The sequence below is a fragment of the Vulpes lagopus genome, chromosome 2 (assembly GCF_018345385.1).
Source record: "Vulpes lagopus strain Blue_001 chromosome 2, ASM1834538v1, whole genome shotgun sequence".
Lineage (NCBI taxonomy): Eukaryota > Metazoa > Chordata > Mammalia > Carnivora > Canidae > Vulpes > Vulpes lagopus.
Genome location: NC_054825.1, coordinates 79,824,977 through 79,845,842, shown reverse-complemented (window position 1 = coordinate 79,845,842; position 20,866 = coordinate 79,824,977). Strand labels below are relative to the sequence as shown.

The 20,866-nt window shown below is 39.7% G+C and overlaps 1 protein-coding gene across 1 annotated transcript in view; it reads left to right on the top strand.

Moving 5' to 3' along the window:
* The window catches only part of FMN1 (formin 1), a 419,007-nt gene that overhangs the window by 387,570 nt on the left and 10,571 nt on the right, over positions 1 to 20,866 (top strand). The window contains 1 exon segment of the mRNA XM_041746469.1: positions 18,265 to 18,349. Within this exon segment, the coding sequence (XP_041602403.1) occupies positions 18,265 to 18,349 (85 nt within the window).

The window sequence follows — 20,866 nt, the reverse complement described above, 5'->3', positions numbered from 1 at the left end:
GCGATTGCAGGGGTCTCTCCTGGTTATACAAACGGATTCATATCCAGTGTTTTCTTGTGATGTGAGGATTTTTTTTTCATCTCTACCTGCTAAGGATTTTAGCTTTTAAATTGTTGGAATCACATGTATCATTATGCTAAAATAAGCAAATTAACTTGAATTCTTCTAGTAGAATTACATGGGAAACCGCACGATCGCTTTGTCTTGAAATCATGGTCAATGTTATTTTTTTTTATTACACTTTTCCAAGAAATCCCAATAAGACTAAATATCAGGAGGTAACATAATACAAAGACATCTTCAAAAGGAAATTCAAAACCAAAACCAATAATAATATTTTCGAAGGTGTAAATTCACTTCCAAATGAAATGTTGACGACCACTTTAGGCCAACTTGTAATCAGTTCTTGGAGGTGGAGAATATTTACTCTTGTTCTGTTTAATGTGGTTTCCATCGATATACATTAGCTTGATGCAAAGTCGAAATGGATGCAGCTTCATAACAGGATGGCAAGCAATTGCCCTTCATAAAACCCAGAATAATATCGAAACACACAAATGACTGTACAGAAACACTGGATGTTTCTGTACCTTATGAGCAAATAATAAATGGTACCATCAAGTTTGTGTCAGGATACAATTCTGTTTTTGAGTAGAGGAGACATAATATTTTACTAGGGATATGACTTATCTGCAGATAAGTAGATCAATAGAAGAGCAAACCACTATATGATGGTATATTAATGTCATTACATTGTCGTTGTCATTTAAACCAATATTAGGCAAAATAGCAACTTCTTTTTCATCCAGGCACAAATCCAGAATACCCACTCCCTAGGCCTTCAGTTGCTGGCCCACCCAGTCCTCATGCTGTCCCAAATTCTGGAACTTATCTCTGCAGTAAAGTGTACCAGGCCCCTCTTTTACCCCTTCTGATTACAGGCAGTGCTCAGTAGTGCAAAAAAGACCCCTAGATAGAGCATTGAAAATCAGCATTTTTATGCCAATAATTTGCTATGTGATCTTGGGCCAGTTGCTTTTTGTCTGAGGGACACAATTGTCACATCTGTTAAATATACATATTGGGATGCTCTCTTCTAGCTAGAAATCTCTAATGAATCTTCAAACTACTTGTCTAATATTCTGAGAAACAATGTGTTCCATTTCCGAGAAAATGCCTCCCACCCTTGCCCTTCAGCTCATTAGGAACTGTATTGGAAGGCATTTCTAGCCAAGGTGTGGCAGTGAGCTGGGGAGAGATTTGGGGGCAGGGAGAATTTTCCTTGTCCTCTTGGTTGGCAAATGTACATGGCCAACTTGCCTCGTGCCCTGAGCTCTTCCCCTACAATAGTAATATTGGTCTGGGAGACACCATATTTTTAAAAAGTGTGCACAGAAAAATGTTTTCCTCTGCTCATGTGTATCTAACATTGCATTTGGTAGATTATTAGGTTCATCAGAATTTTTACTCTCAGAGGCAGCTTTGCCTCATTTTACCTTTTCATGTACTTTTGTGTTTGTGCCTCCTGATATCCAAACGCTCAATGAATTTTTTAGCACATATTTCTTCCACCTAGTAAATCAACAGATTATCCAAGTATATGCATAATTACAAGGAGGTAACCTAATTTTTGCTACTTTTATTGACTACTCTCTACTCATTTTCTGATTTTTCTTTTTATTTTTTCTGTTTAGTTACTCTGGAATATAGGACCCTTTCTTATGAAATGTTTTACTACTTAGAATATCTTAAGACTGTTCCCCACACATGCACACACAGGGGCCACAAACCACTATGACCCACAAAAAGAGCTATGAATTTGCAAAAAGGTAAAGAAGCCTTGGGGGATTCATGACTCCAGGAATAAACTCTTGGCAAATAATTCGCTCTGAGCCAAAGCAAACTTTAAAAGTGCTGTTTAAAAAAACACATAATGGGTAAGTAATGAGTGAATAAGGAGTTTGGTGAATTTTATGAAAAATGCAAATAAATCTCATTATACACATAGCTATAATTTACACTATGGGGGAATGGGTGATCACTTTCTAATTTTTAGTTCAGCTGACAACAGGGTTTCTGTCCTAAGTATATTACTTGCAGCTATTATGGTTAATTATGTAATTGCCATACTCTTAGCAGATGGTTCAGAGCTGTTGTGGGCTTATCCCAAAAGCTGTCTTCACAGCGCTCTGCTGCTCAGGTCACTTTAGGCCCAGGAGTTGGAAACTTAGAGAGGCCATCCCTCAGCTCACAAAGGAGCCATTGGTCTCAGCATAGATGTTGCAGAAATTCTTCTCTTTATATGATAGTTTTTCCTGGAAAAAGTTCCATAACCTAAAATTTTTATTTCTAGAATTATGCTTTCCTACTGACATGCATAGTTGGTCGTTACAGTAGTAACTTGTAACAAGTTAACTTTCTCTTCCCTCGCCCTCTGTTGTATGGTCAGATGGTTTATGTACACTTACCTGCTAAGAAGCTTCGTATTTTGAAGGACTTCTTTAATAATACAAATAATCACCCCCTAATAAACTGGCAAAATTTTGAATTTCTCTAAGTCATATTTGAAGATAGTTCTGTACAAATACACAAATAGTAAATGTCCCAGTGAGCTGACTTATAAACAGAATTGTCGTAACCATGAAGAATAAAAGCTGCTTATTTCCCAAGTGGTAAATTTAAAACTATTTCTTCAGAATATTCCATGAATAAGGAGAGGAGGTGGGTGGTAGACTTAGAAATGGTAACAAGTATGGGAGCATTGATTTGAAAAAAAATGAAAACACTCTTTTGACCCTCTGCCCTCTAGAAAACTATCATTTCTTTCTTTTCCCCTATAGCTTATTAAAGGAAAAGGTTTTGTTCATTTTCTTACTTTTTTTACTTGTTGGCACATTTTCACTTTTTCCTATATCAATAGGGATAAAGCCTCAGCTCCCATAGCAAAGGACAAAACCACTGTTGCTTGAATAAGGAAAATTTATTTTCCTTTTGCATAAAAATCTTTGAAGGCAACCACTCCTCCTCCATCTCTTTCATTAGCTCCTCATTTTCTTTTCTTCCTCAAGAGCAAACCTTTCCTAAGATCCAGATGTCAGTATTCCTCTTTTCTGCTTGGTTCCCTCTCCCCAGCTAGCCCCAACTAGTTTCATAGCTTCCTCTCCTAGCTCTGCCAACCCCTCCTACATCTTCTGTCCCAGAACCAAGCCCTGTGTTCCCTGTCCTGGACCGAAATCTCCTGCTGAACACTAACCATTCCCACAGGATGCTCAGCCTTCATCTGCAATTCAGTAAGTCCCCTCTCGTACCTGATGCCTGCTCCTCTTGGGTTCCTAATCCTTTGCCTCTCTCACTATCCTCCTCCTAGCAGCTGAAGGCAGGCTGCAAGCCTGAATCATCCTCACTCCATGAGATCATTTTCCACCTATTGCTGACCTCTTGGTTTTGCCTCCTCAGTGGTTATTCTTCTGTACCTTGTTTTCACGGTGGCTCTGCCCCCATTCAGGATCTCAGGTCTCACCTAGACTATTGGAACACCCTTCTCTTCTATGTGTTTCCTGTTTCCTCCCTAATGTCCCTTAATATTATGTCCAATTCTCTTCCTAAAACAGAAGTTAGATCATATCTATTTCTTTAAACAGATCCTATGGTTTTCTATTACTGACAAAGGTAAGAGAATTGGCCATGATAGGCATTGTGTGTCCTTACAACAGCCTTGAGAAGAGGGCGTATTTCTATTCTGTACAGAAGCACAGAAGAGAGTGAATTAATTGCCAGCATCACAGTTATACTAGAAAGCAACAGAATGGGCATGAAAGATGGAGGTCCTCTTTGACCCTTAAGCTTGTGCTCTTTAAAAAAAAAAGAAAAAAAGATTGATTGATTGATTGATTTTAGAAAGAGAGAGCAGGAGGGAGGGGCAGTGGCAGAGGGAGAGAATCTCAGACTCCCTGCTAAGTGCACAGCTTGACATGGGGCTCAATCTCACCACCCTGAGATCATGACCTGAGCCAAAATCAAGAGTTGTATGATTTTGAGCCACTTGGGTGCCCCAAGCTTGAACTCTTTCAGGTATTCCATATTCTCTTTAATACTAGAGCATGAGCCTTCAGCAACTTGTTCTTAATTCACTTTCCAACCTCATTTCCTGCGTACCCACCCTGATGATTGACTGTTCCTCATATGTGCACATTCTTGCCTTGTGTTCTCATTGGATAATTTCTTTACACTGTATTGTCCCCAGTTATTTCCTCTTGGTTTAAAAATTTAGTCATTTGTTAAGGGCTACCTCCAAAACCAGCCTTTCTAGAAAGCTTCTGAAATGTCTCTCAGTAGAAAAACTACCACTTCCTCTCATCTCTTACCCTGTTTTGTTTTGTTTTTGTTTTTTAACATCATTTAGAATTTAATTCATTCCAACTTGTTACTTTAGTGGTTTCCGTGTCTTTTCCCACTTCTAGACCATAAACCCATTACTTGTATGTATTCTTTGGTACATTCTCCAGCACAGAGCCTAATAATTGTTTATTGACATAGAAGAGACTTTACAACATAGTACAATGTGATAGTAAGTGAGCATTGAAGATTTGGGATGGTGTAAGAATTTGGGGGAGGAAGTGATGCCAGAGAAATGTGGAAATTAAGGAGGACTTTAGGAAGATGTCAGGACCACACTGAGCAGAAAATTGTAGAGGGGATTGAGAAGCCAGTGGAAGAATGTTGCAGATCCGCTGTCCTAAATCTGCTAGGTCCTTCAAATCACCTGGAGAACTTTGTAAAAAAGCAAATCGATATACTACATCAGAATCCCAGTGGGGTGGAGCCCAGCAATCTACAGTTTTAGGGAGCTCCCCAGAATGAGAGCAGAGCAGAAACTCATTCTCTATTTGGTTGCCCCAATCAATGTCATCCCTTACATAAATATGTGCGGTGAGCTTTGGAAGAGGGAGAGAGAAGGACTGCTCCCTTATTGGGTTCTATGTTGATTTTTACTATGTTCAGCCAAGTTCAGAAACTGCTAGACTTAGGTGATCTTGAAGGTATATTCCAAGCCTGAAATCCTGTGATTTTAGGTAGAAAATGAGCTGGGCATTGACAGAGCAGATGAATTAAACTGCTTAGAGAGGAAAGGGATAAGGACATTCTCAGAAGGAGCATGGCAAAGGCCTGGACTTCAGTCTCATTGACCATTTTGAAGGAATCACACAGCATGATTTCTGGGGCCAGCCTAAAGTGCCATCTTTTCTGTGTGTCCTCTGGGTACTCAGTCCACCTCTGCCTCTCATGTATGTGCACTTTGCATTCCCATAATGCAGATTCATAGCACATAATCAGCTTGATTTAAACACATACTCTTAAAATATCTATTACATCTTTAATGCTGTGCAAGTTATGAGACCCTATTCTGAAAGGATTTGATCTACAGATTGCATGTTGCCTCCTTCATGAAGTATTCCCCAATCTCTGAGTTATCTTTTTTCCACAACTCTGGGCAAGGGGGGGGGGGGGTGTCACCATCCCTTCAATTTTGGCATTAGTGACTTCTTTTTCATTCATTTAGTTATAGACACTTTATCCCTTAAATAAATTGTGAGCCCTAGAAGACAAGGGCAATGTCTCAGGCTTCTTGTTTTCTCTCTAGCACCTTGTATTTCCTTATACATAGTAGGTGCTCAACTAATATCCGTTAAATAAGCAATCCCTGTGTTTTCTTTGCCATGTTGAAATTGATTACAGGATTTGCTGTCTGCTATTGGTAGATGAGATATCTTATTTATTTGGATTTTGGTAATAGAATGCCCCAAATATATATCCCAGTTGGGTTGCTTTTGCCCAAGCACCTCAAATCTTCGTAGCTTTGTTAAAGAGGAGATAGATATGTTCAGAACAAGAAAGATTAGTTAATGGGGTAAGACAATCACCTTCTCTGTTCTTGACTATATTACTTTCAATTTATCTTTAAAAAAAAAAAAGCTGGAAAAAACAAGGAAGTGAAGATCCTTGGGGTTCATGGTTGTGCCAAGCCTCCAACCTTTTGGAGCTCAAGTAAGAACCTGAGAGAGCATCTGTCTGCACTCTTTTTCCCTGGCTTGGCAGACAGCAATGGAAACCCACAGTAAATCTCCTTCATTCAGCTAGAATCTATCTAAATTGCTTATCCATGGGACTCCTGACAGCTCTTGCCTTGGGCATAGAATAGATGGAATAGGGGGCCTGCCTGGCTAGGATGATTTGAGGAGCGCCAGAACAGCTACCTGCTGCACACAATCTTCCCGTTTCGTCACCCTTTTTATTTCAGCCACTGGTGCAAACAGGCTCCAATCAGTTCTAGTTTTTGGTGAGATTTGGTTGATGGTATAGGTTCCAAAACCAAAAGCAGGGGAGTTGGCATCTACAAGCACATGCATGTCTTCATTATCAGGATTGGAAAGGTCTTCCAAATACTAACTGTGCATTGCAATTAAACTTGCAGATTTATGACACAGAGTTGGCTTCGATTTGCAAGCTGTCTCCCAGATGCCCCTTCCTGAACAAGGAAACACAGTGCTGTTACCTTTCACTCCGCACCTACATCGCTGGGGTGGCTCGGGGTGCTTCCTTGACCAAGTGCAGAGTGATGGGCTTTAACTGCTCATGCATTCCAGGGCAAGTCCAGAGACCCCCACACACACACACTTCCACTCCCCTGTGGCCTGGGGGAGAAGCTCTGCAAACGGAAGCAGCCTTTGTTCTTCAATTAATCATTTGAAGTCAGAGTATGTTTGGGTACTTCAAGTGATAGCCCACAAACACTGTGAAGTGGCTGATTCTGTAGCTGGTGAAATTCAGTCTCTAAGAGGACTTCCTTCATTGTAAGTAGAAAAATATCTTAGGAATGAGGTAGGGAAAAATTGTCAAACTTAGGAAGGAGAACTGATGGGCTAATTTATCATAGGATAACTTTTAGGGACTAAATTCTAATGTGTAAGGAGCTCAGTCTTTTTAGTCAAAGACCTGTACTACTTTCCTGCTGGTCTGTCTTACCACGGCCACTGGTGAGACTGACCTGAGGAGCCTGGGGGTGAAGGGATAGTCAGGGTCAAAGGTCAGACTCTGAAGAAAGAATGGGCATAGAAAAGTGTGTTGGCCTCCCTGAGATAAATGATTTTGGGGTTACCCATTATTTCCTACTGTCTATTGCTTTCTTCTCTGAGTTTTATTTTCTTACCCTTTGGAAGCATTCCACATACACTAGTCAATAGTGTTTTCATCAGCTGCTGCAGTGAGGAAGAAATTTTCCTTTGCACTGACGAGTTAATGAGTTTGGTCTTGGTGTTGTTTGTTTTTTACTTCAAGAGTGAAGAGTGACTACTTATTTCATTGACTTTCATAAATATTATCCATGTGTGATAATTATACCAAGAATTCAGTAATACCTAGTAAGGGAGTATTGTCAAAGTGGCAAGAAATGAGAGAGCTTTCCACAGCCCCTGGCAGGTCTCCACGATTACACTTACTTATTGAGAACCAAAGCTGGACATTAGCCCCTTTCCCCCTGGTTGTTGAGAAACCATGTGAGGACAGTACTTTTTTAGAGACTTGAGGAATATCAGAATATCAAAAGACTTGCACAAACGCCACAGAGTACACAGAGCCTGACTTCTGATGTCCAGGCTATTAGGCACTGACTGGAAGGCTAGCCTGATAGGATAGCTGTGTCCTTCTATAAGCACATTAAACACAACCCCTGTGATGTTAATGCTGACTATCCTGCAGGGAATCCTTATGAGGAAAATACCAGGATGTTACCTTCTCCATCCAAAGTGCCGTAAGTTATGTGGTATTGGCTTCCTTAAGCAACAAAGCCATTTCCACACCTCCCTCAAAGACCATGTAGTATTCTTTGTTCCTTGGCCTGATGCTACTTTGTTCAAGACTGCAAGGAGATCATGGCACAGGAGTATACAGCCAGTTGGTATTTCATCTTTGTCCCTTCTTACACCCTTTCCCTGACTTTTTCTCCTGAAGAGAGACCATAAAAATATCATTTGGTTATAGAAAAAGCTGTTCCTAATGATGATTGGAAAAACCAACCCACATTGGGTAGCCAGACTGGCAAATTATTTATTTTCTAAGTGTGATCGTCAGTAGGTGCCAACACCTACCTTCTCCATCCCACAAAACTTAATCCACCATTCAGAGGGCCCTAGGCCAGAATATACTAGGCCATTGAAAAAGGCATGTTTTTCTCATGTTCCTTCATTGATCATGTCCTTCCGTGTATTTCAGGATAGCCACCAGAATGAAGAGTTCTTAAATATTATAGAGTCTGGTTCACATGGCCTTAAATTTTCAGACAAGTCTAGTGAGATAATAGTTTGGACCTTCAGCTTTTATTAATCCTGCATTTTGGGAACTCAACTTGAGTGTTCCCCATGCTATGCTGATTCAGAGGCCCATTTCTATATACATTGGTGCATGGAACCTGCCTTGTTACCTTTCTGGACTATTTTGACCTTCTGTCTCTAGTGATGAGTGATATTAGGTCTTTCTTGAACAGGTTCACATTACAGCTGGTCAGATTTTGTGCTTTTACCAACTTGAATTTCATGAACTGTATTCCCTGCAATGTTTTTTTTTTTCCTTTGCCTTTATCCACCAATGTTTCTAATGCTATTGCCTTTGAATGTATTCAGTGAAGGTGCATGCTTGGTCTGGTCATGCTATAATTGGTGTTTTGGGTCCCACAGTACAGGATAGCTGACAGAGCTTCCTCTTTGAAGCTCCTGGCACTATAGGCAGAAACTCTGCTTCCATACCCCTGAAGTCACTTGCTTGGTCCTATTATCTATACTTCAAAAGCAAGTGACTTATTGCCATATGCCTTATGTCAAAATCTAGTGATATTACTAGATTATATATTTTGATTTGCTGATATGAATTGGTCACTGTCATTTAAGAGAACTTCTAACTATCACCAATACGTATTTAAAACAGAATAATATTTTGTAGGGGCCATTTATTTACTCTTTTGTCTTCATTTTCTAAAAGACTTTATATTTTTAGCATAGTTTTAGATTTACAGCAAAATTGAGAGACGTACAGAGATTTTCCATATGCCCTTTGTTCCTCCCCAAACATACATAGTCCCCCATTATCAACATCACTCATCAGAATGGCACTTTCCTTTTAATCAAAGTTTTTTTTTTAACTAAAGATTTCCCATTGTAATCCAAAAGAAATCGGTGATAACAGTCAAATCATGTAAATTTTAACCTGTATTTAAGCAAAGTCATCAATTTTTTAAAGCCTTTATTTTTTAGAAGACTTTTAGATTCACAGCAAAAGTGGAAGTGCAGAGATTTCCCACAATTCCCTGCATCCACACATATACAGCCTCTCCGATTATCAGTGTTCCTCATTGGAGAGTCCATTTTTTACAACTGATGAATCTGCATTTACACATTATAATTACCCAGAGTCCATTGTTTACTATTGGGTCCGCCGTTGGTTTACTTTCTATGGATTTGGATAACTGTATAATGACATATATCCATCATTATATCATACAGAGTATTTTCACTGCCCTAAAAATCTTCTGTGTTCCATCTCTTCATCCTTCCCCCTCTCCACTCCTGGAAACCACTGAGCCTTTACTGTCTCTATAGTTTTGCTTTTCCAGAACATTTACTCATTTTTTAAAGATTTATTTGTTTGAGAGAGAGAAAGAGCATGAGTGGGAGGAGCAGAGGAAGGAGAGAGAGACTCAAGCAGACTGCACAATGAGCATGAAGCCCAATGCAGGGCTCAATCCCACAACCCTGAGATCATGACCTGAGCTAAAATCAAGAATTGGATGCTTAACCGTCTGTGCCACCCAGGCACCCCAACATTTATTCATTTTTAAACACGAAAATTAACCCCATTGTTTAGAGTATACACCACAACCTGAACCATTATGAGATCAATTATATCGAGATACCAATTAATTGCTTGCATGACTTTTTTTTTTTAATTTTTTTTTAATTTTTATTTATTTATGATAGTCAGAGAGAGAGAGAGAGAGAGAGAGAGGCAGAGACATAGGCAGAGGGAGAAGCAGGCTCCATGCACTGGGAGCCTGATGTGGGATTCGATCCCGGGTCTCCAGGATCACGCCCTGGGCCAAAGGCAAGCGCCAAACCACTGCGCCACCCAGGGATCCCTTGCATGACTTTTTTAATTAAAAATATGACCTACCCCAAAAAACAAATAATCCAGTTTAAAAAAAGGGCAGAAGATGTGAATAGATATTTTCCCTAAGAAGACCTACAGATGGCTAATAGACAGACGGAAAGATGCTCAATGTCACTCATCAGGGAAATAAAAATCAAACCTATAATGAGATATCACTTCACACCTATCAGAGTAGCTAAAATTAACAACACAGGAAACAGCAAGTATCGGTGAGGGTGAGGAGAAAGGGGAACCCTTCTACACTGTTGCTGGTGGGAATGCAAACTGGTTCAGACACTCTGGAGAACAGTATGGAAGGTCCTCAAAAAGTTAAAAAAGAAAAGTATCCTACAATCCATCAATTGCACTAGTAGGTATTTACCCAAAGGAAACAAAAATGCTGATTTGAAGGATATCTCAACCCGATATTTATAGCAGAATTATCAACAATAGCCAGACCATAGAAAGAGCCCAAGTGACCAACAACTGATGAATAGATAAAGATGTGGACTATTACTCAGCCAAAAAAAAAGAAAAAAAAAAAGAATGAAATCTTACCATTTGCAACGTTGATGGAGCTGGAGAGTAGTATGCTAAGCGAAATAAGTTGGCCAGAGAAAGACAAATACCACATGATTTCACTTCTATGTGGAATTTAAGAAACAAAACAAATGAACATGAGGTGAAAAAAGGAGAGGCAAATCAAGAAACAGACCCTTAACTATAGAGAACAAACTGATGGTTACCAGAGGGGAGGTGAGAGGAGAGATGGGTTAAATGGGTGATAGGGATTACGGAGGGCACTTATGATGAGCACTGGGTGTTGTATGTAGGTGACAAATCACTAAATTCTACACTTGAAACTGAAAAATAAGATAATAAAATTATCTCTTTTTTAAAAGAATTTATTCATGAGAGACACAGAGAGAGGCAGAGACATAGGCAGAGGTAGAAGCAGGCTCTATGCAGGGAGCCCGATATGGGACTGGATGACCTAAGCCAATGGCAGGTGCTCAACCACTGAGCCACCGAGGCATCCCGATAATAAAATCATCTTTCAAATAAAAAGAAAAGTATGTGTATATATGTATATATGTATGTGTATATATACATACACATACACACACATATATTTATATATACACACACACTCCTAGCCTCATACTTTTTATTCAAAAGATGATAAGTTGACAGTCTTATTACAATTCAGTTATTTGGAATGGGAAAGAAAGAAAAAGGGCAAGAGCAGATGATTTAAAACATACACACACATACAAATACCCCAAACAAAACAATAGAACATTAATTGCAGTCACAGAATTAAACTGGGAGGAACATTAGGCAGAGTGTAATCAGATGGATCCATTTCATTTTCATTCTAGGGTTATTAAAAATTAAAAGAACACAAATCTAAATTGGAGAGCAGAATAGAACTGAAATCAGGAGGATCAAGCAAAATTCCAAGCAAGATCTTAAAAAAAAAAAAAAAAAAAAAAAAAAAAGAACCATAATGAAATGTGAGAAAACTCCTGAGTGTATGAGAGAGAAGTGAGTGGGTGGCCCAGTGGGCTCTTATGCTTCCCCATAGTTTAGCTCATCTGGATCTTTCTCCACAGTTCTTGTCTGTATTTGTCAGTTACTGTTGATCTCACCACCTTAGAACATGTTTGGAAGGTAACAAGCAGGGGAGAGTGCTAGAACTGGCCATGTTTTGATTTTTAAAGAGTTGATATTTTATTAGAGCCCCAAAGCTGGAATCTGGTATCTGGCTATCACAAGAATCATCCTTATAAGAGGCATTGTCCTCTTATTCTGTTGTCCAGCTCCGAGATGTCCCTGGACAGTTCTTTAGGAAGAAGACTTCTATTGGCTCTCATTCTCCTGGAGACAAAGGTGTTTTTTTTTTTTTCTCCCCCTGCCCCGCCACCCACCAGAGATTTTGATGGGTTCCGTTGAAGTCCATACAGTGGAGTTTTCCAATTTTTTTAGACAGAGCTCTTTTTGTCCCATTGAAGGCATACATGAAACTCCAATATACAAAACAGAAAAAAAATGAAGCTTTTCTAGCTGAAGCAGAGTTGCAGATGTTGGGATCTAGAGGATCCCCTAACCCTTCCTCCTCTCCCTGAGGCACCTTTGCTGAATGCTAAGGCTCTTTGGAAGACAATTTGAAAACATTGCTCTGAAGTATTGGTTTTCCCATAGTGACCAGGAATATAAAACACCCTGAACAGTCTAACTACCCCACCTCCAAGATATTGCACTTGGCTCTTGATTGGCTGATGTGCTCAATTCCAATGGTCACAAAATAAAAGCACTTCTCGCATTCTACACTTCATAATTTCAATATTTTCTGCCTTGTATTCTATGAACCAATGAAATGCTAGATATCAAAAAAATAAAGACATTGTCCTCCTTCAGTCTCATGGATCGCTGGGTTCTGACTTGGTCTGATTTCGCTGTGGGCATATAAACCAGCCTATAGAGACCCCCACGTATCTCAGTTTTAAACTCTCCCAGAAAAGGAGTTTGCAGTAGTGGGGAACCCAAGGCAGTGAATGGAAAGGCATGCCACTCTTTGTATGGCAGTTCACGTAGCTGCCTTGTGACCCTAGATCTCTGATGGGTTAAAAAGAAGAAGGAGAAGGAGAAGAAGAATTAGAAGTATAATGTTGTAGATTATCCATCTCTTGTCAGTGCTAGGAGGGAATGATGTTGTGTGACACTTCTACGTTCTAAGCAGAAGCAGATCCCCTCCCCAGATAGTTCTAATATGAAACCAAGGTTGCAGATCACATCTATGGCATAAGGACTAAGCAGGAGCATCAGAAGACACATGTCCCAGTCCCATCTCATACTTGCATTTTTCCTCAAGTATTTTTTGGCAGCATTTGAAATTTACCAGGATCTTTAATAACTCTCAAGGGCTTCTTTATAATGAGAAAGAAGAAAAGATAGAGGTTTTATTTTTTTAATATTTTATTTAGATTCAATTAGCCAACATAGAGTACATCATTAGTTTCAGATGTAGTGTTTAATCATTTATCATTTGTGTATAACACCCAGTGCTCACCACATCACGTGCCCTCCTTAATACCCATCACTCAATTATCCCATCCCCTCCACACCCCTCCCCTCCAGCAACTCTGAGTTTATTTCCTTTAGTTAAGAGTCTCATGGTTTTTCTCCCTCTCTGATGACTTAGGTAGGAGTTTTAATAGTCCATTTTACTGAGGCGTTTATGAGTTGAGAATAGTTATTTTCTTTCTCTAAACTTACTTGTGTTTTCCCCTTATTTCAGGTTTGCTTTTTGGTTTTTTTGTTTGTTTGTTTGTTTTTTGCTTTTTGTTTTTATTTTGGTGGTGGGGTGGTGCCGTGGAACTTCGAAATCAAGTCTAGGTATTTGCCTATGAGTAATCATGAGCAACTGTGATTTTTCTAGAGTAAATATTTAGACCAGAAACAACAATAACCAACATCTAGGCTAGAACCAAAAACAAGTCCATACACAATAGAGCAGGGGTGTGGGTGTTGGAGTGAGCAGGTGTGTGGCTACCAACTATCTAATCAGTTCTCTTTAGCTAAGGCAGCAAAGTTCTTACCTCCTAAGTGAGAGAAGTAAAGTCCAGACTCAAAAAAAGTTTTATTAAGCTCCCTAAGCCTTAGTCTTCTTTTGGGCAATGTCACGTGGATACTTTTAGGAATCCTGGAATGTATACATAAGTTGACATGTATAAATATTTAGCACATTTGGGTGGCCTTGAACACCCTTTCTTTTTGCTTATTCAGGAGTCAATCAGCTAATCAGTAAGCAGAACTAGATTTTTCAACATTTTTACACCCCCACCCCCACCCCAAGATAAATGTAAAGGCTAATTATTCTGTAATTCTGGGTATTTACTAAACATTTAGACTTGTTGAAAGTGGGAGAGAGGGCACTACCAATGCACATCATTCATTTGTCACGTTAGGTATTTGCTAACAATTGACTTGTTCATGGCACAGCGCTTGATGTAGGAAGGGGAGGAGACCCAGATATGCACAAGGCATTATCATTGTCCTCAAGTGGTTCCTGTGGTTTAAGGGAAATCAGACATCTAGATAGTCCTAAAATGAAAAGCCCTAAGTGCCTGAAGAGAGATGCAAAGTGCTCTTTCACTTGAGAAAATAGCAGTTACTTCTGGCTAAGAGAGAGGAAGGAAGCTTTCATGCCTTTGGCACTTAAGCCAAGAGCTGAATAATGGGAAGACTCTAAACTCATGAAAATGAGTGAGAAAGTCATCGAGGGCAACATGCCGAGATGAGAAAAGCCTTGGTGCAAGGAGTGGCAAGTTGTTTGCCTGGGACAGGAGCACATGAGTGAGGGGAAGGGAAGGGGTATTTGATAAGTAATCATACACAATATGTTCTGTACTGTTCACAGCAGTGGTGTTAAGTAGGTGTGGTATTATTCCCCCTTTCAAACAGTTGAGACTCCAAGGGTTAAGTAATTTGTCCAAGGACAACATCAAACCACATGCATGTCTAAAAACATAAGCTAGGGGTATATGGGGGGCTCAGTGGTTGAGCGTCTGCCTTTGGCTCAGGGTGTGATCCTGGGGTCCTGGGATCAAGTCCTGCATCAGGCTCCCCACAGGGAGCCTGCTTCTCCTTCTGCCTGTTCTCTGCCTCTCTCTCTCTGTGTCTCTCATGGATAAATAAATAAATAAATAAATAAATAAATAAATAAATAAATAAATAAAATCTTTAAAAAAGAAAAGAAAATGTAAGCTAGATAAGTAAGCTAAGTTTAGAACAGGGGTATCTTTGATTGCCAGTGTGGGGACTTTGAATCCTATACAATAGTTCAAGGATTAGCAAACTTTGGCCTGTGAGCCAAATTTAGCTCACTACCAGTTTTTGTAAATGAAGTTTGTTAGAACACAGCATTGCACTGCTCTTGATTCATGTTTTTTTGTTTTGTTTTGTTTTTATGATTCCTTCCACACCTCAACAGCAGAATTGAGTAACCGCAGAGATCAGATACCCAAAAGGGGAGAGGGAATGGGGGGATGGACAAAATGGGTGAATGGGTGTAGGAGATAGACTTCCAATTATGAAGTGAATAGGTCATCGGAATAAAAGGCACAGCATCAGGAATATATATATGCTTTGCGATAGCGTCCTCTGATGACGGATGGTAGCTACACTTGCTGAGAGTACAGCATGATGTATACTCTGTACAGTATATGTGTCCATACATGTCTACAGCATATAGAGATATTGAAGCACTGTTGTACACCTGAAATTCATGTACCATTGTGCTTCAACTATATCTAATAAATAACAAAAAAAATACTTAGGAAAAAAATTATAGGAAATCAGTATTAATTCCCATTCCTGGGACGCCTGGGTGGCTCAGCAGTTGAGTGTCTGCCTTAGGCTCAGGATGTGACGTCCTGGCATGTCCTCGTGGGGAGCCTGCTTCTCCCTCTGCTTATGCCTCTGCCTCTCTCTCTGAGTATCTCTCCTGAATAAATAAATTAAATCTTTGAAAAAAAAATCCCATTCCCAATCTTTCAGCTATTGGAAAAAGATCTAACTGGTCTACATTATTTTCCCTTTTATAGATCAACTTTAAAACTGGATGGACTATATTTTTAAGACAATATACCCTTAACATCAACAACTTGATGACATTTATATATCTTAAATATATAGCTTGTATAGCCCAAATGATCCATATTGGAATTGTCTGTGATATCGCTGCAATTCAGATATTAAAGAAAAAATATCTTGTCCTACAAAAAAGACATTTAGAATATTTACTATTTGGCCCATTGCAGAAAACCTTTGCTAACCCCAGCTCTAGTTGATTGAGAATCACTACGGGTAACATGGAAGTACAAGGTGAAGCAGTGAGTGCTGATATGGAGCTATAGCAAGTCACCCAAAAGAGCCAGCTAAGATCATTAACTAAAGGTGGCTAAACTAAACGCCAAATTTTCAGTGTAGATAAAACAGTCTTCTGTTGGAAAATCATGCTATCTAGGACTGTCATAGCTTCAGAGGAAAAGTCAATGCCTGGCTTCAAAGGAGAAACTGACTCTTTTGTTAGGGGCTAATGCAGCTGCTGACTTGAAGCTGAAGCCAATGTTCACTTACCATTCTGAAAATCCTAGGACCTGTAAAAACTATGCTATATCTACTCTCCCTGTGCTCTGTAAATAGAACAACAAAGCCTGAATGACAGCATATCTGTTTACAACATGGTTTACCAATATTTTAAGCCTGCTGTTGAGAACTGTTTAGAAAAAAAAGATTCCTTTCAAAATACGACTGCTCATTGACAATGTACCTGGTCACCCAAGTGTTTGATTCTTTGGATAATTCTCTTCTTGTGTGGGCATAGTCATAGTTATTGCTGCAAATGGAAATGTGTAGAAATAGTCAGTGGTGTATACACTTAGACCTGTATCCTGGCAGCTCTGAAGATGTATTTCTTAGGTTATATCAACCACTACTCATCTTTGTCTCATTCTTATTTCTTTTCTGATGCACAAGTTAGCACGTTGAATTCATCATGACTTACTTGTGCTTGTAGGCAAGGGGATCGAATTACTAATAAGCATGTGTTTTAAGTAAATTGTGTAAAATTAGCTAAGTGAAGAAGTAAGTGGGTAATTGCACTGCACCTGAAGCTGCACTAGAGATAGCCTCAGTCTAAATATTGGATGTGCAAATATGATGACATAATTCATGTACTATGAAGTTCACCTTTTTAAAGTGTGCAGTCTAGTGGTTTTTAGCATATTCACCAGGATGTGCCACCATCACTACTTAATTCTAGGAGAAACTCTTTTACCCATTAGCAGGCATTCCCTCCTCTCCCCCACCCGAGCTCCAGATTGCTCATCTAGTTTCAATCGTGGTAGATTTGCCTATTCTGGACATTTCATACAAATGGAATCATATGTGGATTTTTGAGGCTCTTCCATGCTATAGCACATACCATCACTTCATTCTTTTTCATGGCCCAGAACTATTCCACTGTGGGTAAACCACATTTTGTTTATCCATTTTGGCTATTTGTACTCTAGGCAACTATGAATAATGTTGCCATAAACATTTATATGAAAAATTTTGTATGAACATATATTTTCATTCATATATATACACACACACACACACACACACACACACACATACATACATATCTAACCTGTAGATATAGATATAGATATAGATAGATATAGATATATTGCTGGGTCATATGGTAACTATGCTTAAAATTTTGAAACTGCCAAAGTGACTACACCATTTTAGAATCCCATCAGCAATGTATGAGGATTCCAATTTTATCCACATCTGTACCTATGACACTTATTACTATCTTTCTTTTTAATTCTAGAATCCTAGTAGATATGCAGTGTTATCTTGGGGCTTTGATCAGCATTGCCCTGATAACTAATGATGTTGAGTGTCTATTCATAGGCTTATCAGCCCTTTGTATGTCATCTTTGGCCTGTTTTCTCAGTGGGCAGTTTGTCTTTTTATTTGAATTATAAGAGTTCTTCATATATTCTGAATACAAGTCCCTTACTAGATATATGATTTACAAATATTTTCTTCCATCTTGTAGGTTGCCTTTTCACTTGGCATGAATCAGTATATTTTAGAATTTGTAGTTTTCATGTTTCCTCAAAACTGCAGTTTTCAAAATTGGCTATGTATTATCTGCTGAATGGATCCCAAGCCAGAGTGCCTTGAAGTGTTCACTGAGAGTCAGTTAGGTGCACCTAGCATTCCATAGATCAGAAGAAGCTCCTGCATTGGTCACTGAAGTCACCTAAGTGAGCCTCTCAGCCAGTGAAGGAAATTCAGTTTTGATAACCTAGAAACATACCTTCACACCTGATTAGAGTTCGAATTTGATCATGAAATACATTGAGAACCCATTCCTTAGATCTCCAAACTGCCAATTGATTCATTTAAAAGCATTTGGATACCTGTTTAACCTAACCTCTTACTTTTTTTTTTCCCCTCTCTTCTGCTCCTTCCCCCTCCCACTCCGTTTCGATTGATTTTCAGATTGAAAATGGCTCAGGAATCAGTGAGCAAGCTGACATCAGAGAAGAAAGTGGAGACAAAGAAAATCAATCCCACGGCTAGTCTGGTGAGACACATGTTTCAACATAACCTCAAGAGTTTTCCTTATAACTGGGGTGCATCTAGGAGTGTGTCTGAATTTAAAGGATAAAACCCAGAGGAATGAGTAGTATCCAGATTCTCAGTTCCCATCCCAGAGTAGCATAGGTAAGAAGGGAGTGAGGAACAAAACATAACTTCCAGTATTCTCCCAGCAGACCCAACAAACATTGTTTCCTGATCAAGCAAATGTAGTCACTTGCCATGCCACACCCTTTCACATCCCAGGTCATCCCCTTTTCTCAAAGCACCTTTTTCTGAAATGTTTGAGCATTTAAGAAAGGGGTAGAGATGATACTCTTTAGATGATTGGGAAAACCAAGATGCAGAAAGATACAGCCAACCTAGGATCATTTCACAAGTGAATAGCAGAAACCAGGCCCAGACTCTTGGTCCCCTGACATCTCTCCATGGGCTAGAAACTTGGAGGTTAGTCTGTCTTCCCAGGTGGGGGTGGGAGGGAGAATTGTCCTCCATGGTCTCATTCAGAAAGGTTTCCAATGAAGCTCGACCTCTACGTTAGTTAGAGACCATTGTTGGAATAGCTAAATGGTTAGGAACCCAAGGTGTTGGAGTTCAAATCCCAGCTCAGCTGCTTACTAGTTGTAAAACCTTACTGAAATTACTTTGCTTCTTTTTGGAAAAGAGAAAAGTAATACTACCTTTGCTTTAGGATTATTTTGAGGAAACAGACATATGAAGTGGCTGGCATATAATAAGAGCTTAAAAATGTTAGCTGTTTTTCTTGTTATTATGAATTTAGGCAGCATTAGTTGGCCCTTCCTGGAGAATAGCAATGAGTGGTAAGTGGGAGTATCACTCTCCTCACTTTGATTTTCAGACCCTACCTCCCCTGTGCTCTAGTATCCCACAGCTACTTACTTTTTATCCTTTTGAGTTCTAAGTACCATTTGACAGATTCTTTTAAACTTTTTGACCATCTAAGTGAGATTTAAGTTGTGAAGTGAGTTTTTTTTTTTCTGTTGGTTGGTTATGGTGTCTCTCATCCTAGAAGCCCCATCAGCAGCTAAATGAATGTTGAGTGAGAGATGGAGAAGCCAGGGTCATATGGCTTGAGCCACAGTTGGTGGACATAGCTCCTACCCAAATGGACACATCCCCTGTGCCTCTTTGGTGGTGTATTCCTTACATTTACTTGTAGCATTTTCAGTGGCAGTGGGTTCAACCCTAACTTTCATCTTCCTCCTTGGTCAGCCCATCCCCCTGTCCCCAGCCCTCTAATTTGAGCCTCTAGCCTAACTATCACAGCCAAATCTTACTTCCAGGGGCACAGAATGAATGGAGCCCTGGAGACAAAGGAGAAACAGTGGCTTTACTGTGGCTTTTTTTTTTTTTTTTATAGGTGGCCTCCACTGTGAGCTAGCTCCCAGTTGTGATCCTCAACTCGTTAGGGTTGTTTCTTTTGTTGTTTATTTGGGTGGGGATTTGGGAAGAGCTCATAAACGGATTCCTAATTCAACCTCCCAAGTCAGAGATGTCATCGAAATTTAGGATAGGTGCTTAAAAATCACCCGTGTGAGTTTATATATAGGCCCAGTTAGTAGTTCGGTGCACCACATCTCATATGTCACAGGCAGCTGAGAATTTATCTGTTCACAAGGGGCCTCTCTGTGCAAAGGAATATACCTCTTCCATTTCTTTCATAGACTTCTATTTGCCCACCCAAAGAGTAGACACACCCATCCACAATAGGCTTAATATTTTATTTCTCAAAAGTCCTAGCAACAGTGAGGGTCCATGTTTCTGTTTTTCATTTTCTTGTCTGTATTTGTATCTTGCCAGCAGACTTTCATGTCCTACCTCTTCAGAAGGCTGTCCCTGGGCAGGAAGCTCAGGGAGAGCAGAGAAGAACATCCATGGCAAGTTGGGAATTTCCTCCACACTGCATTCCTCCTCTTCCATTTTGCATAGCCTTTGTTCAGGTCCACCAACCTAGCTGTATGCAGTTGCATTCAAGTGGGAAACTGATTTTTTTTCTATCTAGTCTCCCTAGAAACTATTTCTTAAGCGTTCCCTAATTCCATTAATAGACTGAACATGGGGGACGCCTGGGTGGCTCAGTGGTTAAATGCCTGCCTTTGGCCCAGGGCATGATCCTGGAGTCCCAGGATCGAATCCCAGGATCAAGTCCCACATCAGGCTCCCTGTAGGGAGCCTGCTTCTCTCTCTGCCTATGTCTCTGCCTCTCTCTCTCTCTGTCTCTCTCATGAATAAATAAATAAAACTTAAAAAAAAAATAGACTGAACATGGGGGTAGGAGGAGTCTTTGAGCAATGCTGGAAAGTTAGGCTCTTTGTCACAGAGGAAGAGAGCAGACCAGCCTAGCATGTTAAAGGTCATTCTTTTAGATGGGTATCATTGATTGATTAGCTGGTTACTCGTTGTTTGCTTTTGAAAAGTAAGGGTGAGAGGAGCAGGTAACAGGATTTCAGGAAAGGATAGAATTACTCGCATTTCCAGGGCA